Source organism: Pteronotus mesoamericanus, unplaced genomic scaffold, assembly GCF_021234165.1.
Source record: "Pteronotus mesoamericanus isolate MK-2021 breed Mesoamerican mustached bat unplaced genomic scaffold, CSHL_Meso_final scaffold_21, whole genome shotgun sequence".
Lineage (NCBI taxonomy): Eukaryota > Metazoa > Chordata > Mammalia > Chiroptera > Mormoopidae > Pteronotus > Pteronotus mesoamericanus.
Window position 1 is genome coordinate 24,176,757 of NW_026555310.1, and position 22,015 is coordinate 24,198,771.

General features: G+C 34.0%; 1 protein-coding gene across 1 annotated transcript in view; it reads left to right on the forward strand.

Moving 5' to 3' along the window:
* The window catches only part of PLCZ1 (phospholipase C zeta 1), a 36,649-nt gene that overhangs the window by 9,305 nt on the left and 5,329 nt on the right, over window positions 1-22,015 (forward strand). Inside the window, exons 4-10 of the mRNA XM_054590801.1 lie at window positions 3,327-3,471; window positions 7,297-7,446; window positions 8,556-8,798; window positions 10,134-10,281; window positions 13,574-13,690; window positions 15,841-16,013; window positions 20,211-20,343. Coding sequence (XP_054446776.1) covers window positions 3,327-3,471; window positions 7,297-7,446; window positions 8,556-8,798; window positions 10,134-10,281; window positions 13,574-13,690; window positions 15,841-16,013; window positions 20,211-20,343 — 1,109 coding nt within the window. The remainder of the gene's footprint in view (window positions 1-3,326; window positions 3,472-7,296; window positions 7,447-8,555; window positions 8,799-10,133; window positions 10,282-13,573; window positions 13,691-15,840; window positions 16,014-20,210; window positions 20,344-22,015) is intronic.

Consider the following 22,015-nt stretch of genomic DNA (forward strand, 5'->3'; position numbering starts at 1 on the left):
GTGCAAGAGTGCGGCCAGAGGGTGATTTGGGAAGATATTGTACCAGTCTAGGTGATGATGGTTATTTAGATGGTGAATTTATGAGGTTGCAGTTCAGAAAAGCGGTTGAGTTTGAAATACTTTAAGGAGGCAGAGTCAACAAGACTTACTGGGTAATATGAAGAGAGGTCTGAGGGGAAGACGGTATCAAGATTTTTGGCTTGATAACCTGGATTATGATGATACGATTAACAGAGATGATGATGCCTGAGAGAGGAGGCCATTGTTGAGTGTGAGGCAAAAATAAGAGTTTAACAGTTCTTACATTCAGTTTGAGATGTCAATTAGTTATCAAAAGGCTATGTCAGATAATCATGTCTATGAGTTAGGTATATGGATCTGGGATTTAGAAGTAACATCCAGACTGGAAAAATAGAATTGGAAGTAATCAGCATATAGGTGACATTAAAATTTATGTGATTGGGTGTTACTTTAAGAAAACCATAGATAGAAAAGATATCATATCCCATGATAACATCAAATTTAAAAATAAATATTGTTTCTCCAATTTAAGATCTAAATAAATAATAATTTTACAAACTCAGAAGTGTATCCACTTCGAGTTCTGTAAGGATAGCCTAACTCATAGCTTTATTTTCATTATAGAAATTTCTATTCAAACTTTATTATTTTTATTAATTTTTTAAAAAGAGAAAATATAAATTTTAAACTGGTTGGTTTAGAAATGCAGACAATTACTTTTGAATTCCAAGAAAATGTTCCACCCAACTGAACATTTAAATTTAATAGTATTTCTTCCTCTGTTTCTCTATCAACTTGTGGAAGATACACCCTTGGAAGGTAAGCCTTTTAAAATTTCTCTAATCATGAGAGGTGGTATAATGTAATGTTTATGTATTTTTAAAAGATTTTATTTATTTATTTTTAGGTAGAGGGTCAGGGAGGCAGAAAGAGAGCAAGAGTAACATCAATGTGTGGTGGTTGCCTCTTGCACACTCTCTCCTGTAGACCTGGCCCGCTACCCATGCATGTGCCCTGACTGAGAGTCAAACCAGCGACCCTTTGGTTTGCAGGCTGGTGTTTAATCCACTGAGCCACACAAGCCAGGGCATGTTTACTTATTAATTAATGTTTACATTTCCACTGATGATCTTTCCTCACTTTTCCTCACTTGTTAATTATGTGACAAGTATCATTTCTTTGTGTCTCAATTACCTTATTTTTAAAGGACTGTCCTAACAGCATTAAATATTTGACTCCGTATAAAGTCCCTTACACTTATTTAAGGGGAGCCTTTCTTTACTGAGTGAGACAGAAATTTGCATTATTCATTCTGAAAAAGGGGAGTCAGTGTGAAACAGAAAGTGGCTTCACCACTAGACGAGACATGACCTTCTCTTACATACCTCTGTATAACCCCAGTCATTCTTGCTGAGAACTATAACATGAGGTCAAAATAAGCAGCTTGGTAAAGGTTAGATGGTTCTAAGCATGTAATTAAAACTATCTAGAGGAGCAGAAAGAATCACTATTATTTAGGTTGTCCTTCATGAAAAGTGTTCTTCCACAACTGAGGTTTTGGTAGGTTTTTTGTCTTTTGTTTTCCCAACAGAGAGTTCAAGATTATTCTCTGCTAGCACCCTAGAGAACTTATATTCTTGTATTGATAAAAAGACCAAGACAATATACATTGACAGTCGACCAAAAGGAGAGTAAAGCAAACATTCTTTCATGGAAATTAATGAACTTTACAAATATATATTGATTATTCTACAATTTAAAATCTAGATACATAAAGAAGTACACTACCTGAGCAATATATTCTGTATCATTTCTACAAATAGAGCCCAATCTAGGAGTAAAATTAGGCGGCTGCCTTACTTGCCTCTGAAAATATCAATGGGTCAAATAAGATTTCCTTCAAAGAAGGTTCTAGGTCAGATCCTCCAACGCTAGGACAAATGCACTGAAAAGCTCTGAAATTTTACACTGTATTGCATCTCTACATGACTGAATAAAACAGCGTGCATTTAAAAAAGCAAGACAAAATGGCCTTAAAGCCAAACCTCACGCAAGAATTTATTAAGCATTTAGCTTTATGCTGTTTAAGTGAAGCTTCCAAAACAGATGAAATTTATTGATCCCCTTCCCTTTGAATGCCCTACCTCCTCAGTTCCTTTCTGTCTTTCATTTATATTATGCCCAGGGGAACACAAAGTCCTTTCTCGTGCTGCCCCCACCCCCCGAATTCAACACCTTGACTTCAGTGCCACAATTGCTTTATCTTTTCTCAGTTACACTCCTACCCAAATAGTGCTTGAGTCATCTCCCTAAAAAGTTGACTAAAATGATCCCCAAAGAAGTGCTAGATCTAAGTTTATTTTTGCACATGGTTTATATGGTACTCTGTATTTCTGTTTGAAAGAATTACTTATTCTACATCAAATACTTGGTGCTAAGACCACACTCTCTTCTCCAGGTTTTCATGGCTCAGGGCAGGGTTTCATAAATTCTTTACATTTTATGTGAAGTAATACGTTGTTGTGGAGCCTTAGTCCTGCCCCTGATAGATTGTTTACTAGCATTCCTGGCTTCTACCACCGGATGCTAGGTACACATCTCTCTTCCATCTCCAGTTATGGTAACCAAAAATGTTTCCACCCATGGCCAAATGTTTCCTAGGAGGCAAAATTGTCCTGACTGAGAACCACTGACCTAGAGATGGTGGGGTAAATTAATATTCTTTTTGGAAAACAAGTAAGTGGTGACTTGGTGTTCTATGGAAAAAATATCTCCATGAATAGCAGGGGCCTTTTTTGATCTTCTTCCCAATGCACGAGTATCAATTCCAAGATCCTGGAGTTCAAATCAACCTCTTTTCATTCTTTACCTCTCTTCCAAAACTGTGTTTAGGAGATCACTTCTGTCTGTCTTCCACTTTTTTCTTGCACCTTCGTAAGTCTCATTTTTTTCCTAGTATAAACACAGGAAATATTTATTGATAGTGAACTGTACACCAAACATTTTTTGGTGAGACTTAGAGAATTTGGAGCATAAGTAATAGATAGAAACAGCAGGATTCAGAGACTGAGTCCTGTCTGTTGTGCCGTCTTGGCGGTGCTGGGGCTGTGGCTTGCGCATGGCCATCCCATGTCAGGCCGTGCTCATGGAACACAAGAAGAAAAGTGTGTCCAGTTCAACACAACAACATGTCATTATCATGGATTCATTTATAAATTTATTGCAAAATTACAAATAGTCTTTAGAATATTTTGACATTTTTAATGATCCAAGAATGACAATTTATTTTGTTTAAATTTTGCTAGTGCTCTTATGAAAGGATGCCGTTGTCTGGAAATCGATTGCTGGGATGGATCTCAAAATGAACCTGTTGTATACCATGGTTATACGCTCACCAGCAAGCTCCTGTTTAAAACTGTGATCCAAACGATACACAAATATGCATTCATAGTATGTGCATATTTTTATTAAATTATAGTTATTTAAATATAATTTACATGTTTCAAAATCCCATGATCTTTGCCCTTAGTGTAGATTAGTGATCTTTCAAATTGTGGGTTGTGATCCATTAGTAAGCAGTGATATTCGTGTATTATATAGTTAATGATAAATTTATCAAAGTTAATCTCACATGTGTTTCATGGAACTTTTTGTTTAATTATAAAATATATATAATATGTGTGTTTATTGCATCATAATATAAAATATGTTTATTAATATGAATATGGTAAAAAATGTTTGTGAAATAGTGTTTTATATAACCGTAGGTTTATATAATAGTAAATATTTTACCAATATTCAACTATTTTACTTTCAAGACACAAAAATAAAATGTGTCAAAAATGTATTATCTCAATTGTTGACATTTTTTAATGACAATGAGGCAGTTATTTATACAGCAAAAATGTTTAGAAGTTTATTTTGGATTTTAAAATTACTATTCAATTATTAAAGTTACAGATTTAGAGATATAGTCTTTCTAGAACTTCTAAAGTCAGCTTACAAACCCTACTCTATAAATTGAACAGGTTTTAACAGTCACTCAACTTTGGATAATACTTGGTCCCATTTACAAACTTGGCTAATTAAGCAACTTTATATATTTCAAATTGTTTTAGTTAAGTTAGTATATTTGATTTCTTCCTTAAGTTATTCACTGTAGTGAAATTGAAGAGATTTAACATAATCTCACTGAATACTTAATATTTATTTAGTAAATTAATGCATATCTGTAAGTTAAACTTACAAATTTGATAAAGTTGGAGTTCTCCTAAATAGGTCAGCATGTTATCTGTAAGCATAAACATAATTTAAAATCACAAATTTAAATCAGTTGTTCCACTATTTGTTAGAAATAGATTATAAAATACTAAACATTCACAAAGTACAAAATATGAAAAGTTTCTATCTTAATTTAAAACATTGATGTATGCCATTGATTCTCTTAAACATATAATTTCTTATGATTCTAACATATCTTTACCCAAACTTCCCCCTGGAACTCTACACCAATACCGACAATTACATTCTATTTTCATATTTCATAGGCGTATTTAATATTACATGTCCAGAATTGAGCTCTAACTATTCCTTTTTCTGTCAGTCCTACTCTTTCTTTGCTCTCCCCAGTTTCACTGAATGGTAACTTCTATGTGCGCAAGCTGAAAATAAATCATTGTTGTCAACTTTAACCCTCCCCTCCTTTTCTCCAACCTCTTACGTTCTTTAGCAAATCCTCTTGACTCTGCTTTTAAAATATACACTGACTTTAATCTCTTTCCCCCATTCTCATTGTCACTGTCCTGGTCAACCACAGTCCCCTCATACATGGATTATTGCAATGGCTTCTTATCCAATGGTCCTGCTTCTCTTTCTCTTCCCCTGCAGTTTCATCTCAATATATCAGCCAGAGTGACTTTTTGGTAAGTGAGATCATGTCATTCCCCTTCTCAAAACTTTCTGTCTCACTTATAATAAAAGCTAGAATCCATACTGTGACTCCCAAAGCCCTACATCCCCTGTTTTCTGTTACCTCTCTGATCTTTTCTCCTTTCTCCTTTGTTCACTTGTCTATTCTGGCCTCCTTACTCTTTTTCAGACACATTTCAAAGCCTTTGCACTTGCAATAGGCTTAATCTGAAATACTTTTTCCGAATATTTTTACAGGAAACTCTCTCACTTCATCCAGGGTGGGAAACCAAGGAAATAAAAGGAAATAGAGACAATTTAAAAATTCACAGGACTTGCAAGGATGGAAACCCTTACAGCTTCTAAGATTCCAAAGAGAAAGAGACAGAATGAAAAGAAAGGCAGTTGAGCAACAAAGACTCAATGATCTTTCTCAATTGAACAGGGTAACTCAGTTTTGCAGCAAAGATTAGATTGCAGGTTGAATTTTCTACCATTAATTTGGGAAAGAGATAGCAATGAAATAAACCAGACTTAGTAACTATAATTGGGAAAAACCTTTGGGTATAGGTATTGGCACATGTAACTTACTAGACGCACACATATAAGAAAACTAAATTTTTAAAGTAATAATACTGCTAAAAACAAAACAAAACACAAGCCCAACTCTTAGATGAGCCTTAAAACAATCCTAGGTCAGGAAGTGAGCTGCAAAGAAAGCAAATTCCTCAACACATACTTTAGATGTGGCCAGGGATGATCAAAAAACGAGGACCTTTCCAGGAGTTGGAGCAAAGGAACACCACAGAAGGCAAAAAAAATGAGTTCTCTCCAGTAAGTGAAGTCAGGGCTTAATTATGAAATTAATGTGCTAGGCTATCACTTAGCCTAGTCTCAAAATCCCTTTTTATTTTGGGGAAAAAATTTCACATGTCCTCTTGATATTAGACTAAATCTCTATATGTATGTGTATATGGGCATATATGAAAAGGCATATTGTAGAAGGTTGAGTATGGGCCCTTGAAGAAACGTGGTTCTCATTCCTGGAACCTGTAAATGTCACTCCATTTAGAAAAAGTGTCTTTGCTGATATGATGACATTAAAAATTTGAGATAAGGATTTTGTTTTTTAATCCTAGATTATCTGTGTGGGCCCTAAATGCCATCACATATATCTTTATAAGAGGGAGATAGAGGAAGATTCCATGCACATAGAGGAGGAGGCAATGTGAATGAGGGGCAGAAATTGGAGTCATATGGCCACAAGCCAAGGAATGTTGGCAACTACCAGAAGCTGAAAGAGACAATGAACAGATCTGCCCTAGAGCCTGTTGAAGTAATTTTTAGCCAGTGAAACTGATTCTAAATTTTTGGCCTCCAGAATTGTGAGAGAATAAATTTCTATCATTGCAAGCAACCAAGTTCACAGTAATTTGTTACAGTGGCCACAGGAAACTAAAATACTCATATATTAAAAAGATATTATATCCTCTAATCAAATGTCTAGGATGATGAAGCAGACTTTTGTGATTTCCTGCTTGTTTATAAGTTGGTAAACTTGTGTTCTGATGATTATATAAGGAAACAGAATAATTTTGAATAAGATCCAAAAATGAATGTTGTTCTCTATTTTGTGGTGAATATCAAATTTACAATGGTAAGAAAGAGCAGAAAATATCTTTGTAGAGTTATCCTTATTTAATATATCCTATATATTATTAAAAACTGAAAATAGCTATTTTTATTTAATTATAAAGCAATGATTTTTGATTTTAGAATTTAAAACTGAAAAAGTGGAAAACTTTTAATAAGTTAATAAGAGTTAATAAGTTATTAAAACTTTTTAATAAGTTAAAACTTTTTTAATAAGTTAAGGAAAAGTTATTTTCTTTAGTTTATTAGTGTTGAAATTTTTTCCTCACATTTAAAAACATCCAAATAAACACATATATTTGTAGTTTGAAAAATTAAAAGGTAGACTCATTCTTTGGCAACTTGCTTTTCATAAAACTCTACTATAGGCAAACTTCTATAGCAGTATATATAGTGGCACCTCCTTCTTAACACATCTGTATCATTCCTTAGTGTAAATGTATAAGCCATAATTTATTTCAACAAGTACCCACTGTTGGATGCTTCAGTTTTTTTCTTATACTTCTAGTGGAAATAGTAATAATTTTCCTTCTAAATAGATTTAATGTTTCCTGTTTTGTCAAACTTGAAAGTGTTTTCAGTTTAAAAAATACTTAATTATTTTGCAAAGGTACATTAAAAATAAGTATTAAAATAGATTAAATGCTTCTATTAATTGCATTAAAGTTATTGAGGAGTTCTGAGAAATAACTGTAGTAACGGTTAATTTTTTAGACATCTGACTACCCAGTGGTGCTCTCTTTAGAAAATCACTGCTCCCCCTCCCAACAAGAAGTAATGGCAGACAATTTGCAGTCTATTTTGGGAGATGCCTTGCTTTGTGATGTTCTTGATGATTATCTAGATGAACTACCTTCACCAGAGGTAACATTTTGTCTGTGAAGCTCTGGTTATGAACAAAAGAAAATGTATGTCATTATTATATTGGCTCATGACACTGGGATAGAGATCAATGAAAATGCTTAGATTTGATCACTTAAAGAGGTGTATTTTTTGCAATGTGTTGCTTAGAACATTTAGATGGATATACTTTGAAAAAGAGAATATATAGAGATATATGTAAAACCCCACATTTTTTATTGTGTGTCACACCCTATGAGTCCAAAATTTCAAGTCAATTAATATTGGGCCATAGGAATTTGGTATGTTTCATAGGTAACAGGCTAAGAACAAGCTAAGATCTGTAAATAGAGTCCAAGCCCAATGCCTCAGCTGCTGGGTGGCAAGTTCCCCCCCTACATTTAATCTGTTCTTTTCCATTTCACTGTCTCTATGGGCCACTTTTCATCTTCACTTGGTCATATTCAAGTATGTGGTTTAAAAAAATCACCCCACCCTATCCTCAGGATTTCAGTTTGTTCTGTAGCTCTCTATTTTATTATTTCCTGACTCAACTTAAATTTCCATTTCCTCATCTCATAGCTTACCTAATCAGGCTTCCTCTTCCAACTGCATCACAGTAAATATCTCCTGTGGTCATCAAAGACTTTCCTACTAATCTAATGGACCTATTTCAGGCTTCATTTGACTTGTGCCCTCAACAACATTCAAACACTTTCTTCTGTAACACTGCGTTCTTGAGGATTTCCTCATTCCTCTCTGGCTCTTCTTTAGTTTTTTCTCTTTACTCCAATTTTTATCAGGTGATAAATGAACTTTTTTTTTTACATGATAGCATGGTCTAAGAACAAATAGTTCAGTTCTGACATGTTATCATTTTGATGCAGAGCATTATTACAGTATTTGAATGTTCCCTTTTATAGTTTTCTTTATTTTATTTAAATGAGTGAAAAATTTAATGATGAAAGTGTCTGTTATAGTATTTATAGAGGTATGGAAAAAGATGAAGCTCTTATGTATTTTACTACTGTGAGTTAATTGAAAATATGACGAAAGACTTTTTAATGACTGTTATAAATGTAGACTAACTTGTAAATGTGTAACAGTATCTGTCTTTCAAATTGTTTCTGTAGGCATTAAAATTCAAAATTTTAGTTAGAGACAAGAAAATAGGAAGCTTGCTGGAAACCCATGCAAGAAGAGGTTCTGATAAGCGTGGTCAGGTAGAGGAATATGAAGAATATGAAGAGGCAGATCAAGAAGAGGAGGAGGACAAAGACAGTGAATCACAATTACTGGATATTTTAAGAGACAGTCAAGAAAAGGAAACAGAGTCAATGAGTTTAGTTAAATTACCACTTTTCAAGAAAAAGAAGGTGAGATTATAAACTGAGAAAATTTTACAAATGATTGAAAAAGTTGTCTTATTTTCTTATTGGTAGAGAATTAAAAATGTTTTTGGAGGAAAAAATCTCTTTCCTTCTTATAGAAACTATAGTCTGTCATTTAAATTATTTTGGAAAAAAATAGCAGTGAAAAAGAATTTTTAAAAGTTGTCTCTCTTCCTGTTTGTTTTTATATTTTTTCTATATTGTGACAAATATTATGTGTTCTTATGTACTAAGCATTGTGAAACATACAAAAGATACAAACAACATAATGTCTCTGCCCTCAAGGAGATTATACTGTCAGAGACAAGAAAATCATTGTTTTTAAAAAATTTAATCTTTATTGTATTTTTTTCCATCACCATGTTGTCCCCTTATACTCTCTTCCTCTAGGAATCACTGAAAATCATTGTTTATAAAATATAGTATTATAAGCATACAAATAAATGAAACATAACAAGGTACATCAGGTTGCAAAACTAATTTGTTTGGTTTAAGTAAAATTAATTAATTTTTGCCCAATTAAATTAATTGACCCCCATAAATGAATAGGTTAAGAGAAAGGATTCGACTTTTAGGAACGACTTGGTATAGCGTCTCAAGAAAAATCCACAGAACTTTCTTTCTCCAACTTTAGCCTCGCTTTCTCTATATTGGTTCAGGACTTTGCCAAGCTGTATATGCTTCCAGGTTCAAATCCGGTGGAAAGCCTGTCTATCTCCCAAATGACCAAGTAAATTCTTCTTGTACATTGGCTATGAGCCAGTTATATGCACATCCCTGAACCAATGAGAAGGCAAAGCTTTGATTAGTCAGGCCCAATTCATATTACATATGCACATAGATTGAACATGAGCAAGAAATATTTTCCCTAAACAAAACTTGGGAAAGGGCTAGCAGAAGTGTAAGGAATATAGAAGCAGCGCTGAAAAAAAGAGCCAATGTACACTATACAATAGATGTTATTCCAAAATGTTAGATCATCCTGAAACTATGACTTACTCGTGACTAAAATTCCTTAATTTGTAAAATTTATGAGAACAAGCTGAAGTCTTTGGGGAAAAGGAAATAACAATAATTGCCTTCCTCAATAGTTGTTACATTAATTAGGATATTAGGTTTGGGCTGTTTTGTATTAACATTAAATATTACTGTCAAAAAATAATCACATTGACCTAATCCATACGGTTTTTGAGGAGATAATCTTATGAAAAGAGCAAAATCATCTATTTGAAAGCATTTTTTTCTTTGTTGGGAGAGAAAATTTTCAAATTATCAGTGCAAAAATGTGAAATTACTGCATTTTATTCTTACACCACGAAGGTAAAAATGGCTGTGGCCTTATCTGATCTTGTCATTTATACTAAAGCTGAGAAGTTCAGAAACTTTCACTATTCAAGACAGTATCAACATTTTAATGAAAGCAATTCTATTGGAGAGTCAACAGCTCGAAAACTTTCCAAGTTGAAAGGTAAATTCTTGATTCAAACAATTCAAGTGTTTAAACATTATATTAACTGCTAAGGTGTCAAGATGGGCCAATGTTATTTCTAAAAAGCACATTCTCATAAAATTTCAACATATTTAACATAATTTTTAAAAAGGTTATATGCCTAAGGTTACATTAAGTTTTATTTCACAGAACTCAACCAATAATCAACTTCTTTAAATCATGAAAGTTTGATTGAGAATGTCTAGTATGGACATTTTGGTGGATGGGGCTGTGGTAAGTAATTTATATAGCAGAGCACAGTGTGGCAAGGCTGCAAAGAAAGGCAGAGCCAAGTTCCAAGTAAATTGAACTTTGTCCCAGAATCAAGGATGAGCAGGAGAAAAGTCTCAGGAGTTACATGATCCTCGCTGTGTTTCTGAAAGACGCCTCTGGTAGCAGCATAAGGATGAGACTGCCTGCTGGGAGGAGGTGGCGAAGCTGTATAGCAGCGAGAGTGGACTGTGTGGCCAGGGTGCACTCTGTGGACTAGCAGGCATCTAAGAGGGGTGGTTAAGTAGACCTGGGGGCTGTATGTCTGAGGTGAAGAAGAGAGAGGAAATCGCACCAAAACCTAATCCCCAGATGGCTGTGCAAAGAGTGCCCCACCGCAGCACACCTGTAGAGAAATATTTGTCCATCTTTTTTTTTTTAACCTATCTTCAGATTCTAAATCTCAGGTGAGTTATTCCATTTGGTAGGGCCCAAGATGTAACAAAGCCTGAGAAATAGCATGGGAAGCAGATCCTACCCTCTTTTCAGGGTGGCATGGTGGGGAATATCCTCAATTTAAAAAAGGATGGGTCATTAACTCACCAGTCACGTGAATCTCCAAACCTCTGAGAAGTTGCAAACTACTGTCACATGTAAAAAAAAAAAGATGTCTCATGTTTCATGGCATGAAAATGAGCATCTGCAACTGACTTGATAAAAGCTGTTGGCTGTTTGGAAGTGTGGATTCTGATATATTTGTCAGTTAACCTCATTAGGCTGGCCACCTGTACCCAAGGGTTTAGAGGTATGCTTTAGCTCATCTCCCTAAACTGTCTATTAGAGAGAGCCTGGATATTTTAGGATCCTTTTTGTTTTTGTTTTTAAACTGCAGATTGTGAACAAAAATTAATTCAGTAAGAATATACTACAGTTAAAATAATAAAATGTAATGTAATAGAATAAAATACTGTATATTGTGTGTAGTAAGAATAAGTATTGTTTTCTTTATAATTTATAATTGTGTGTGTTGGGTTGTGATATAATGTATATTTTTTACTGTTAAGTCTTGTCAACAGAGTTTGAATTTGAATGACCTACTTTACTAGTCTCCGTCCTTTTAAGCTATTGAATGATTTTTTTTTGTTGTTCATGGGAATAGGGCCTTTGGGTGCAGCAAAAGTAGTAATTCTCTCATTTTCATTATATTAAGCACTTTCTCAAACTCTGAAGAGGGACTGGGTAGTTCTGAATAGAGTTATAAAGTATAGGAGCACCATCTCTTTGGAAAGAATATAGAATATTTTTCTTGAAACCAAAGTCAATAGTAAATAATTAATGATTTGTGCAAAGGTGTACTTTAGAGATGTTCATCATTATTTAAAAAAACATTAGATTTATAATAAGGAAAAATAAGAAACAGAACTTTTCATATATAAATATTTTTAGTCATTAAAATAATATAGTAGATGAATATTGTTGAAATGAAATGATTCTCACATTATTTTAGCAAGAAAAAAAGGACATTCATGAAAGGGAATAAACAATATGATTCAATTAAAATAATGTATGTAGGACAAAAGAATGGATAAATTTATACAAAGAGGTTATCAGTGGTTATTAACTGAGTGAAGAAATTATATGTGGTTTTATTTCTCATTTTTTAAACTCAATTTTCTCATTTATATAAAATTAACATAAGTTGTATTTGTAATAACACATGTTATTACAGCATATTTTAATTACTAAAGGTTGATCTCAGAGGTAACAAAATCATATTATAAGATTCTCTAGTGATTATTCATATTTACTACTTTGTAGTTGGGAAAAATTAAGACCCAGAAGAGTACATGTTTTAGGTAAAGATAAACATCTAATTTAGAACTGGATGGGGGATTATGATACTAGAATACACATGGTGCATTTATACATGAGTAGCTTCAAAACACATTTTGTTTCAAGGATTGTATAACTTCTAAAAATGAGAGCTGATTAACTGTAATTAATGTTTCCTTCTGTAACTAATTTTTTAGTTGGTAATGCTTCCTAAAGAATAGCATTCAGAATGAGGGTGGCAATGATTCTGTTCTAGTTTGACTAGCAAGTATAATGGGCTATAAGCATTAACCATTTATCCCGTGACTGGTCACCATGTTAGCAGGGATGGTTGAGAGAATGGGATCTGCCTAGTGAAAGATTGGAAATCTTGGGGAAACATAAATATGTGTTTAAAAATTTGAAAGGATGTCTGATGGAAACAAGGGTAAATTAGTTTTTCATCTTAACTGGTTTAAATAGAATATATAAAAATAGGAACTTATAAAGAATACATAGTTGAAATAAAGAAGATATATAGAAATTCAAGTAGACTGTAGAATAGACCTTATCTTAGTAAGAAAAACATTTGAAATAATCAGAAGTGTTGGGATACTTCCTGATTGAGTCTGAAATAATCAGAAGTATTGGTATGTTCTCTTTCAATGGAAGGATGCAAACAGAGAATGAAAGAATGAATGAATTTTGGGGGAAGATGTGGTGGTTAGAGTTGGCAGCTGAACTATATAACTTTAAGGTCCATTTCAACCCTGATAATTGATTAAATATTCAACTGGGTTAATTTTATGGCACCATATACCTTTATATGACTTATATGTGATTCTGTCCTAATGTGAAAACCAAAGAAAAGGCAAAATGTGGGATAATACTATTCATATTGAAAAAAACTGGAGGTATTTTATTTGGGAATTTTATATATCTTTATGTCAAAGTGAAATTAATTTGACTGTAAAAAATGCCAAAATATTACCTATGAATGTTGTCTAATCATTTTTCTCAAGTGAATGATTAGTGTGCATTAAATTGTGTAATAAGTTTTCATTACCTTCTCGATGACAGTGAATTACACTGTCAAATGTAAAAGCATGGATATATTTTGATTTACATTAATTGCCAAGACAATACATATACAAATTGTTTAAACTATTGTAGAGTTATATAATATATATAGACAAAGTAGTTTATTTATTTGAAAATTTTCACAATGTTTTAATGATTTATTTTTTAGCCAATGATTTTATTCTGCACACCAACAAGTTTATTACCAGAATATATCCCAAAGCAACAAGAGCAAACTCTTCTAATTTTAATCCTCAAGAATTTTGGAATGTAGGTTGTCAAATGGGTATGTTATATAGGATATTACGTTTTTTGCAAAGATAAGATAAAACGAATTTTGCAAATGAATAAAAGATTCTTGAAAAGGGTTTTCCAATGAAGATTTTTTTTGGGGCCTTGGGTGTTTTTCAGTCAGGCAATAATGATGAATCACTGGTTTCAAGAGTTGTAGTTATTCCTAAATATGTAGGAGAGGGTAAATCTAGCTGAAATTTAGGGGCATGGAATAAATTCATAGAGTTAACATGGGAAGTGTAGGAAAGGGAAAAAGGAAACCAAAATTTATGTAAGAGTGAATGTGAAGTCTTTTGCTTGGAAGATTTGCTAAAGACCTCTTCAAGTTAAGTAACCTCTATCTTTTACACTCTACACCAACTTTTGCATTCATAGTTGAAAAGTGAGTAAGATTGCATAGCTTTATTATTGCCCTTACCAGACTCCTCCTGTTCCAAACTGATGAGCTATTATAGTGCTGGCACCAACCAGTCAGACTGTGCCAGGTGTTAGCCCTTCAGCGGCTGGATTGTGACAAGGCCTGCAGGTTTGCAGAGAGGGAGAGAGGGAGGTCGGGATGGTGGTGGTGGGTTGTTGGGGGTGAGTGGGCGTACTGTACATAGTGGCTATTTACCAGCTTGTATGAATATATTTCTATATTTTAAAAACATAGCTCTGCCTCTTTCTCATTTTCTCAAGTGGTAACAGTATTTCTTTGGACATGAAAGTTTATAATATAATTGGTGTCTTCCCTTCCTGCATTTAATGTACTAATTTTATTTATTCTCATATTTACTGGGTGTTATCTGACATATACATTGTTATTTTTTAAATTTTATTTTATGCTTGTTTATTCTATTACAGTTTTCCCAATTTCCCCCTCTTTACCCTCCTTTGTTCTACCCCATGCCTTGCTCTCACAGTCGATCCCATACCATGTCCAAGGGTCATTCATACATGTTCTTCCTGCTCCCTTCCCCTTCTTTCCACCCTTCCACCACCCCTTTTCCTCTGGGAGCTGTCAGTCTGTTCCCTGTTTCCATGTCTCTGGTTCTATTTTCCTTATTAGTTTATTGTATTCATTAATTTCCTCTTGTAAGTGAGATCATATGATGTTTGTCTTTCACTGACTGGCTTATTTCACTTAGCATAATGCTCTCCAGTTCCATCCATGCTGTTGCAAAGGACAGGGATTCCTTCTTCTTTCCTTCTGCTGCATAGTATTCCACTGTGTAGATGAATCACAGTTTTTTAATCCATTCATCTACTCATGGGCATTTAGGCTGTTTCCAACACTTGGTTACTGTAAATAGCACTGCTATAAACGTTGGGGTGCATAAGTTCTTTTGAATTGGTGTTTTAGCATTCTTAGGGTATATACCTAGCAGTGGAATCTTTGGGTCATAAAGCTGCTCCATTTTTAATTTTTTGAGGAAATTCAATACTGTTTTCCACAGTGGCTACACCAGTCTGCATTCCCATCAACAGTACATGAGGGTTTCCTTTTCTCTACATCCTGGACAGCGCTTTTTGTTTGTTGATTTGTTTATCATGGCCATTCTGGAAGGTGTCAGGTGGTGATATCTCATTGTGGTTTTAAATCACATCTCTCTGATGGCTAGTGAAGTTGCGCATTTTTTTAATACGTCTGTGGGTGGTCTGTATGTCCTTCTTGCAGAAGCCTCTATTCAGGTCCTCTCGCCATTTTTTGATTGGATTCTTTGTCTTCCTGGTGTTGAGTTGTGTGTGTTCTTTATATATTTTGGAGATTAAACCCTTGTCCTATGTATCATTGGCAAATATGTTCTCCCATATATTCAGTTCCCTTTTCATTTTGATGATGGCTTCTTTAGTTGTGCAGAGTTTTTTAATTTGATACAGTTCAACATTGTTATTCTTAATTTACACCGTGTGCCATTTTGATTCTTTGACACAAAACTATACAATAATATACAGATTAAACTTTGAAACTCACCATCATATGCTGATATATACATGGCAGGGGAAATGTTTATAAATCATGACTTATTTGACTAATGAGGCTTGCTCTTAACAGGATATAGGATATATAATCCATGATTAGGTTTCAGTAAATCTATTAACTTGTTTCTTTAGTTATTCTCTGTATTTCCTAACAATGTCACAATACTTTTTTTCTCACAGTGGCCTTAAATTTCCAGACTCCTGGTCTGCCTATGGACATTCAAAATGGGAAATTTTTGGATAATGGTAATTCTGGGTATATTTTGAAACCGCAGTTTCTAAGAGATACTGAAAAAGAGTTTGATCCAAGGAAAACACCAGAAGAGAGCAATCCAGTTACACTTATGATAAGGGTAAGGTTAATACCTTTTTCTTTTCCTTTTTTGGTTCTTATATGTTAGATAGTATATGGTAATACTTCGAGTTCCATTGGTTTCCTTTAATGCTTTTTAAGTTTCTGTCAATCTTTTTATGTATTATAGGTGGCTGGTATTTTAGCATCCTTCCACCACCAAAAAATATCTTTCTGTTGACTTTTTGCATGAATGACTATCAGCCTGTGAATAGAAATACTGAGGCTAAAACTTTCTCCTCTCTGAAGTTTGTTTATATTATTCCATTGTCTTTAGGCATTTAATATTGTGATCAAGAAGTCGAGGTCAGCCCACTCATTATCTTGTGGATATGCTGCTTTTTTCCTCATTAATTTTAAGGAATTTTACTAGGAAATTCTAGGAGCTATTTACTTTTCATTAATCCCAGCATTGGACTTTCGCAGTTTACAATTTTTCCCCTTATGTCTACCAATGTGCCTGATTACTTAGAAACTAAAAGAAAGTATTCATATGCTTTCCTTGAATGTCTTCTCTTCATGTTTACTAATTCATGTCAACTTTATCACTTTCCGGTTCCCTCTGCATTTGTTTTCCTCTGTATTTGAATTTATTTTTTACTGATTCTAATGTAGATGTGAATTTTCCACCAGCATTATTAGTTTTCCGCCCCAGTTTTTATGTACCTCCTATTACTTGCTTTATATTTCTATCCAACAATCTTCCCCAACTACTGCCTTTTTGTTCTGTTTCTCATCTTTTGTTTTCGTAACAAAAGATGATAGTTTCTTTAGTCTCTGTAATTTTGTAGAGAGCAAAAGTAGTTGTCTAAAATATATTGTTTTCCATAAAGACTTTTCAAAAATGTCCTTATTCTTCTATAACCTAAGTGTTATTTCTGTTTCCTTTTTAAAACTATCACCAAATAGTGAAAATCCAGAGAGCTTTCTGTCTCCACTTAATTATAAGCAGTTCTATTTTAGATTGTATCTATACCTGTTGTTTGCAAATAAATTGGGTGAGTGTGGTCTCTTTGGTCCCTCTTTCTATTTAAGTGGTTGCTCCTAGAATCATATGAATCATCTCAGATTCTATTCTGGAGTTTTGGTACTTATGTTGCTGTCCATGGTCAAGTTTATTGTGTCTCATGTTTCGACTGAGTGTAGCTCTCTGCAGGCTGTTACTGTTACCTGGATGCCAGGGGACAAGAGACACTAGAACCTCCAGCCTTCATTTCTCCCACAATACTTCCTACCTCAGCTCCTTCTTTTACTGGTGTAAAGGCACAGGACTGGGAGGACCCCTTTCATCCACTTCAGGCCCTATCCATTTTGTCCCAGCTGAGAAGTTTAAGAACTGGCTTCCAGAGATTAACGTGGGAAGAGAGTACAGCAAAGGTAGATGGGACAAAAATTATTCTGGCCACCACAGGAAATAGTGTGAGTGAAATACATAGCTGACATTTCTCCTCGTGGTTTAGGATTTTATGACTCCAGAACAAAAGGCATCTAGTGGATAGGTAGGAATTGCCTACAGCACTGGATACAGCCCCAAATCGATTAGTTGGCACTCCTAGAATCTGGCAAAGTATTGTACGTTAAGGTTATTTTACAATGCAATTATAACTTTGGTATCCCTTTTGTAATTTTAATACAAAATTGAAAAGGTTAATACATTTTTCTTTTTGATTATTATGTACCCTAAGTAGTATATTTTAATATTTTGAGTTTTATTGAGTGCTTTTAATACCTTTAAAAGTTCTGTTAATCTTTTTAGATAGTATAGGTGGCTGCTATTTTAACATTCTTCCAAGTGTGAAAAATGTCTTTCCATTGTATTTTTGCATGAATGAAAAAATGCAAAAAGTTGCATTGTTCTTGTTGTTTTAAGCAACAGTTTATTTGTTCTAGTTGTTCCAGTGAGAAAAAGGCAGGAACCAGCCACCCTTTAAGACCTCTTCTTACTGCACACAAATCTTGCGGGGCCCCTGGGGCTTTTCTGTCTCCTTTTTCCCCTTGTCTCCTAAGCAATTCTTTCTCACTTTCATTTGTGGGTTCCTCTCTCTCTCTTCTTCCACTGAAATATTTATGTTGCCTAAGACTTTTCTTCTAAAACTAGATATTCTCCTTGTGTCCTTTTATGTACATTCATTGTTCAGCCACCAACAATGCTCAAATCTTTAATCTTTAATGGCCTCATTTTGGGAATATAAAAGCATATTTTTAACAGCCTACTTAGCATCCCTACCTGTTTAATCACTGTTATTCCAAACTTAAAATATTAAAGCCTTAGCATTCCTTTCTAGTCAAATATGCTTTTATTTAAATCTCAATGAATTAAGTCACATTCGCTGACTCAGCTCTGGTTAAAAAATTGGAGGCATTCTCTTCCACACCTACTTCACTTCCCATGTCCAACCTATCTCTAAATTCTGTGGATCCTACTCCTAAATGTCTTCCTTATCCATTCCCATGTTCTGATGTCATCATTTGTTGCTAGTTTTCTTTTAGGAACTTGCTACTTGTCATCACATCTATTCTTTTGGCTTCCTAAGGGGTTTTCAGGTAATCTGTCTTAGTCTTCCTGATCCATCTTCCACAAGTTAATCAGTGAGATTTTGCCTCAATGCTAAGCTTACCGTGCCTACATAATATTTATCTCTGTCTCCTGAGTGCTTTCTTACTGGGGTCTTGGCTTACTTCTCTAACCCCATCTCTCACCACCACCAGCATTTCACCTTATTCTGTAACCATAGGGAAGCCTTTTCTGTCCGTGATGACACCTCTATGCATCACTATCTTCTTTGACTGAATTATTCTTTTACCTTTCACCTGTTGATTATGTTCTGACTCATTTTTTAAGATGAAGGGTCACTTTTTTGGGGAAGATTTTTCCTATACTTAATTGTGCTTCATTGTCATTTTGTAGTTTTCTTCTGTTCTTTCATAACACCCTATGTATGCATATATTAGGTGCTTACCACACTGTATTATAATTCTTAATTTATTTGTAGTACTTGTCTTTCTCTGCCATTTGACTGAGGGTATTTTAAGGATAAGGACTGCATTTTGTTCAATCCTTATCCTCAATGCCTGACACAAAGTGTATGCTCAGTACATGTAGGTTAATTGAATGGATGATTTCTTTTTCATGTTGAGAATAATAAAGAGAACATACATTCTCATTTATTGAGAAAGTGAAGATGGAAGATAGCTAGTATGCACAGATGTTTACAAATGCCATCTGTTTGGATTGTAAGGGGTCTCATGTAGGGGTGTAAGTGACATGGTGTAAAACAGACAGGATTAATAGTTTTCACAGAAAGCTGCTGCTCTAACCACGTGGGTCTTCCCTCCTGCTTTGATCATTCTAGGGAGTTTGTAGTTACATTATGACTTGCACAAATTCTGGAGGGCATGACTTAGGAATCAGAAGAGGTAGTTTCATTAGCTTTCTTATGCCATTGATTATGTCATTCAACATTTTTGGTTAACTCTTTGACATCTTCAAACTAAGAGTTTTGAATTAGGTAAGTTATTTTCAAACTTGAATTATAAAAGGCTAAGTATAACTCTTATTAATTATTTTATTAAGCATTTTTCTGATACCCAGTCTCTAATATGCATTAGGAATAATGGATTTTGTCTCACTCAGGTTACTTATGATATATAGGCAGTAGATGATAAAAAATTTGTGATAAATTATCTGAACCTATAAATTATACTATGATAAAATGCTATCTAGGAAATTGTGATTCTTTTTCTTACCTCTCAGAAGTAGTATTGATATTGCTTCTACTTTTGGCTCTCTCTATCTCTATATATATACACGCAATATAAATTTGAAAACAGTTCATGTTAGTAGAGTAACTCAGTCTGAATTATAGCAGAAGGTGATCATACCAAGGCCTTTAAGCAATCATAACAATCATAATAAATGCTTTCAAAATGAAAACACATGTTGAAACTTGGACAATGTGGATTTTACTATAACCATATATCAGTAAAATGAAATAATTTAGATATGTTCCTAGTGTTCATCTATTGATACTTGAGGATAGAAGAGTTAAATTTTAAATCTGGCATTATTTTACACTTTCAGTTTTTTAAGGAAACTGACAAAAATCTGTCATTTTAGAACATATATTTTATTTTGAAATTAAATAGTGATGCTGTTTGATATTCTGTTAAATTTTTGTTTTCAAATATTTTTGCGCAGGTTATCAGTGGTATCCAGTTGCCTCCCAGTAATCATTCATCATCTAACAAAGCTGACACATTAGTGATTATAGAAATTTTTGGTGTTCCGAATGATCAAGTTAAACAACAGACACGTGTAATTAAAAAAAATGGTGAGCTCCTAATATATTTTATTGAAATTTCATTAGACATTTTGTTGGAAAGCTTATATGTTGATAGAGTTTTGATGTTTATTTATTATTCACAAGGCAAGGGTTTTGCATTATATTCAAGACAATGAAAGTATTATATGCAGCAAAAACAATTTGATGACTTCATGTTTTATTTAGGTATGTTTTCAGATTACAGCTACAAAAAATTTATCTGACCTAAAAAAATTACTACTTTTTTCACTTTTACCTCCTTTTTATGTTTCTCCAATATCACTGAGTTAAGAGACATTTTGACAGCTGCAAAATTAGCTTCTAGCCTCTGATGACTCTGATATAGCATGTTACACATTTTTATTTCAGGTAAAAATTTTAGGTAAAGGGCTGTGGCTTCTGACTCAGACCAAGGGTGTCATAGAGACCTACCCATTCAGTGTTTGGATTCACAATTTAGTCATTTTTGCTAGAAGGGAGATGTAGGAATGGAAGAGTTGACTTTGGTAAGGTTTTCAGTGTTCCAGCATCTCATGATATTTTATGCAGTACAGTACTGACATTGTCATTTAGTCTCTGAGGTTGAAGTGATTCAGGAAGTTAGAAAAATATAGGTTCCTGGCATTGACCCTTAGTCAGGATCACCTTGGAGAAAACCTTGGAACTGATCCTTGGGCCTAGAATCTTCTTTGAGTTGATATTCCCAAACTATAGTGGACTTAACTTCAGAGTCTGGAAATAAGCTCTAGGCTAAAAGGCACTGAAGAAAAGCAGGTGAATCTTTCTTCTTGGGTGATAATCCCCTATGAAGCCCACAATCTACCTACTCTAACCCCTGAACACTGCTCCAGCATGACACCCAGTGCAACATGGAAAAAGAAATTTGGGAAGTTTTGTTATTTCATCCTATGTTATCAATGGAAAGGACATTGGTGATAACTTAGCTGGTACCCCTTAAAGTTGAAGGCGCATTACAATAGTAGTGTCTGTGAAAGGTGACTGCTGGCATCAGGAAGCTTTTAGTAATCTACCTCCTGTTCTCTGTATTCTCTTACTTGACTCTTCATGGTGGAGTGCACAGAACATTTATCCATTCACTGCACCTCTTATAATATTCTTTGGGTTTTATGGGGATATTCCTACAGAAGTTCAGTTTGGGTCCTCAAAGATTACTGAACCCATTATGTTAAAAGCCTGGTGCTAAGTATCAAGAAACTTAAAATCTTAGGTTCTTAGTGTATTATTAGAAAGGCCCCGCTAACTCTATTATAAATAATTTACAGTTCAGTAAGGGAATTGAGATACAAGTAAAACTTTTATGGTAAAGAATTATATGTGCTTGAAGGAAATTACAAAGAATTGTAGTGGCAATTGTAGGGAAAATTTGGAGATAGTTCTTGAAGAATGAGTAGAATTTTTTACAAAGATTGAGGATAAGAACATTTAGGACAAAAGGAATAATATGAGTACTAAACCATGGAGAGGACAAAATTAAAACATGCTGAGAAAAGGTAAAGTTCAAGATTAAGTGGAATACAGGTTACTAGGAAAGATGAGATGAGATAAAATAAGAAAGTTCTATGGGGGGTGGTCATGAAAAATCAGGAAAACCATGATAAGGTGTTAGAATTATTCATTTCTATAGAAAATGAAAACAATTAAAATTTTTAAGCAGGGGTAT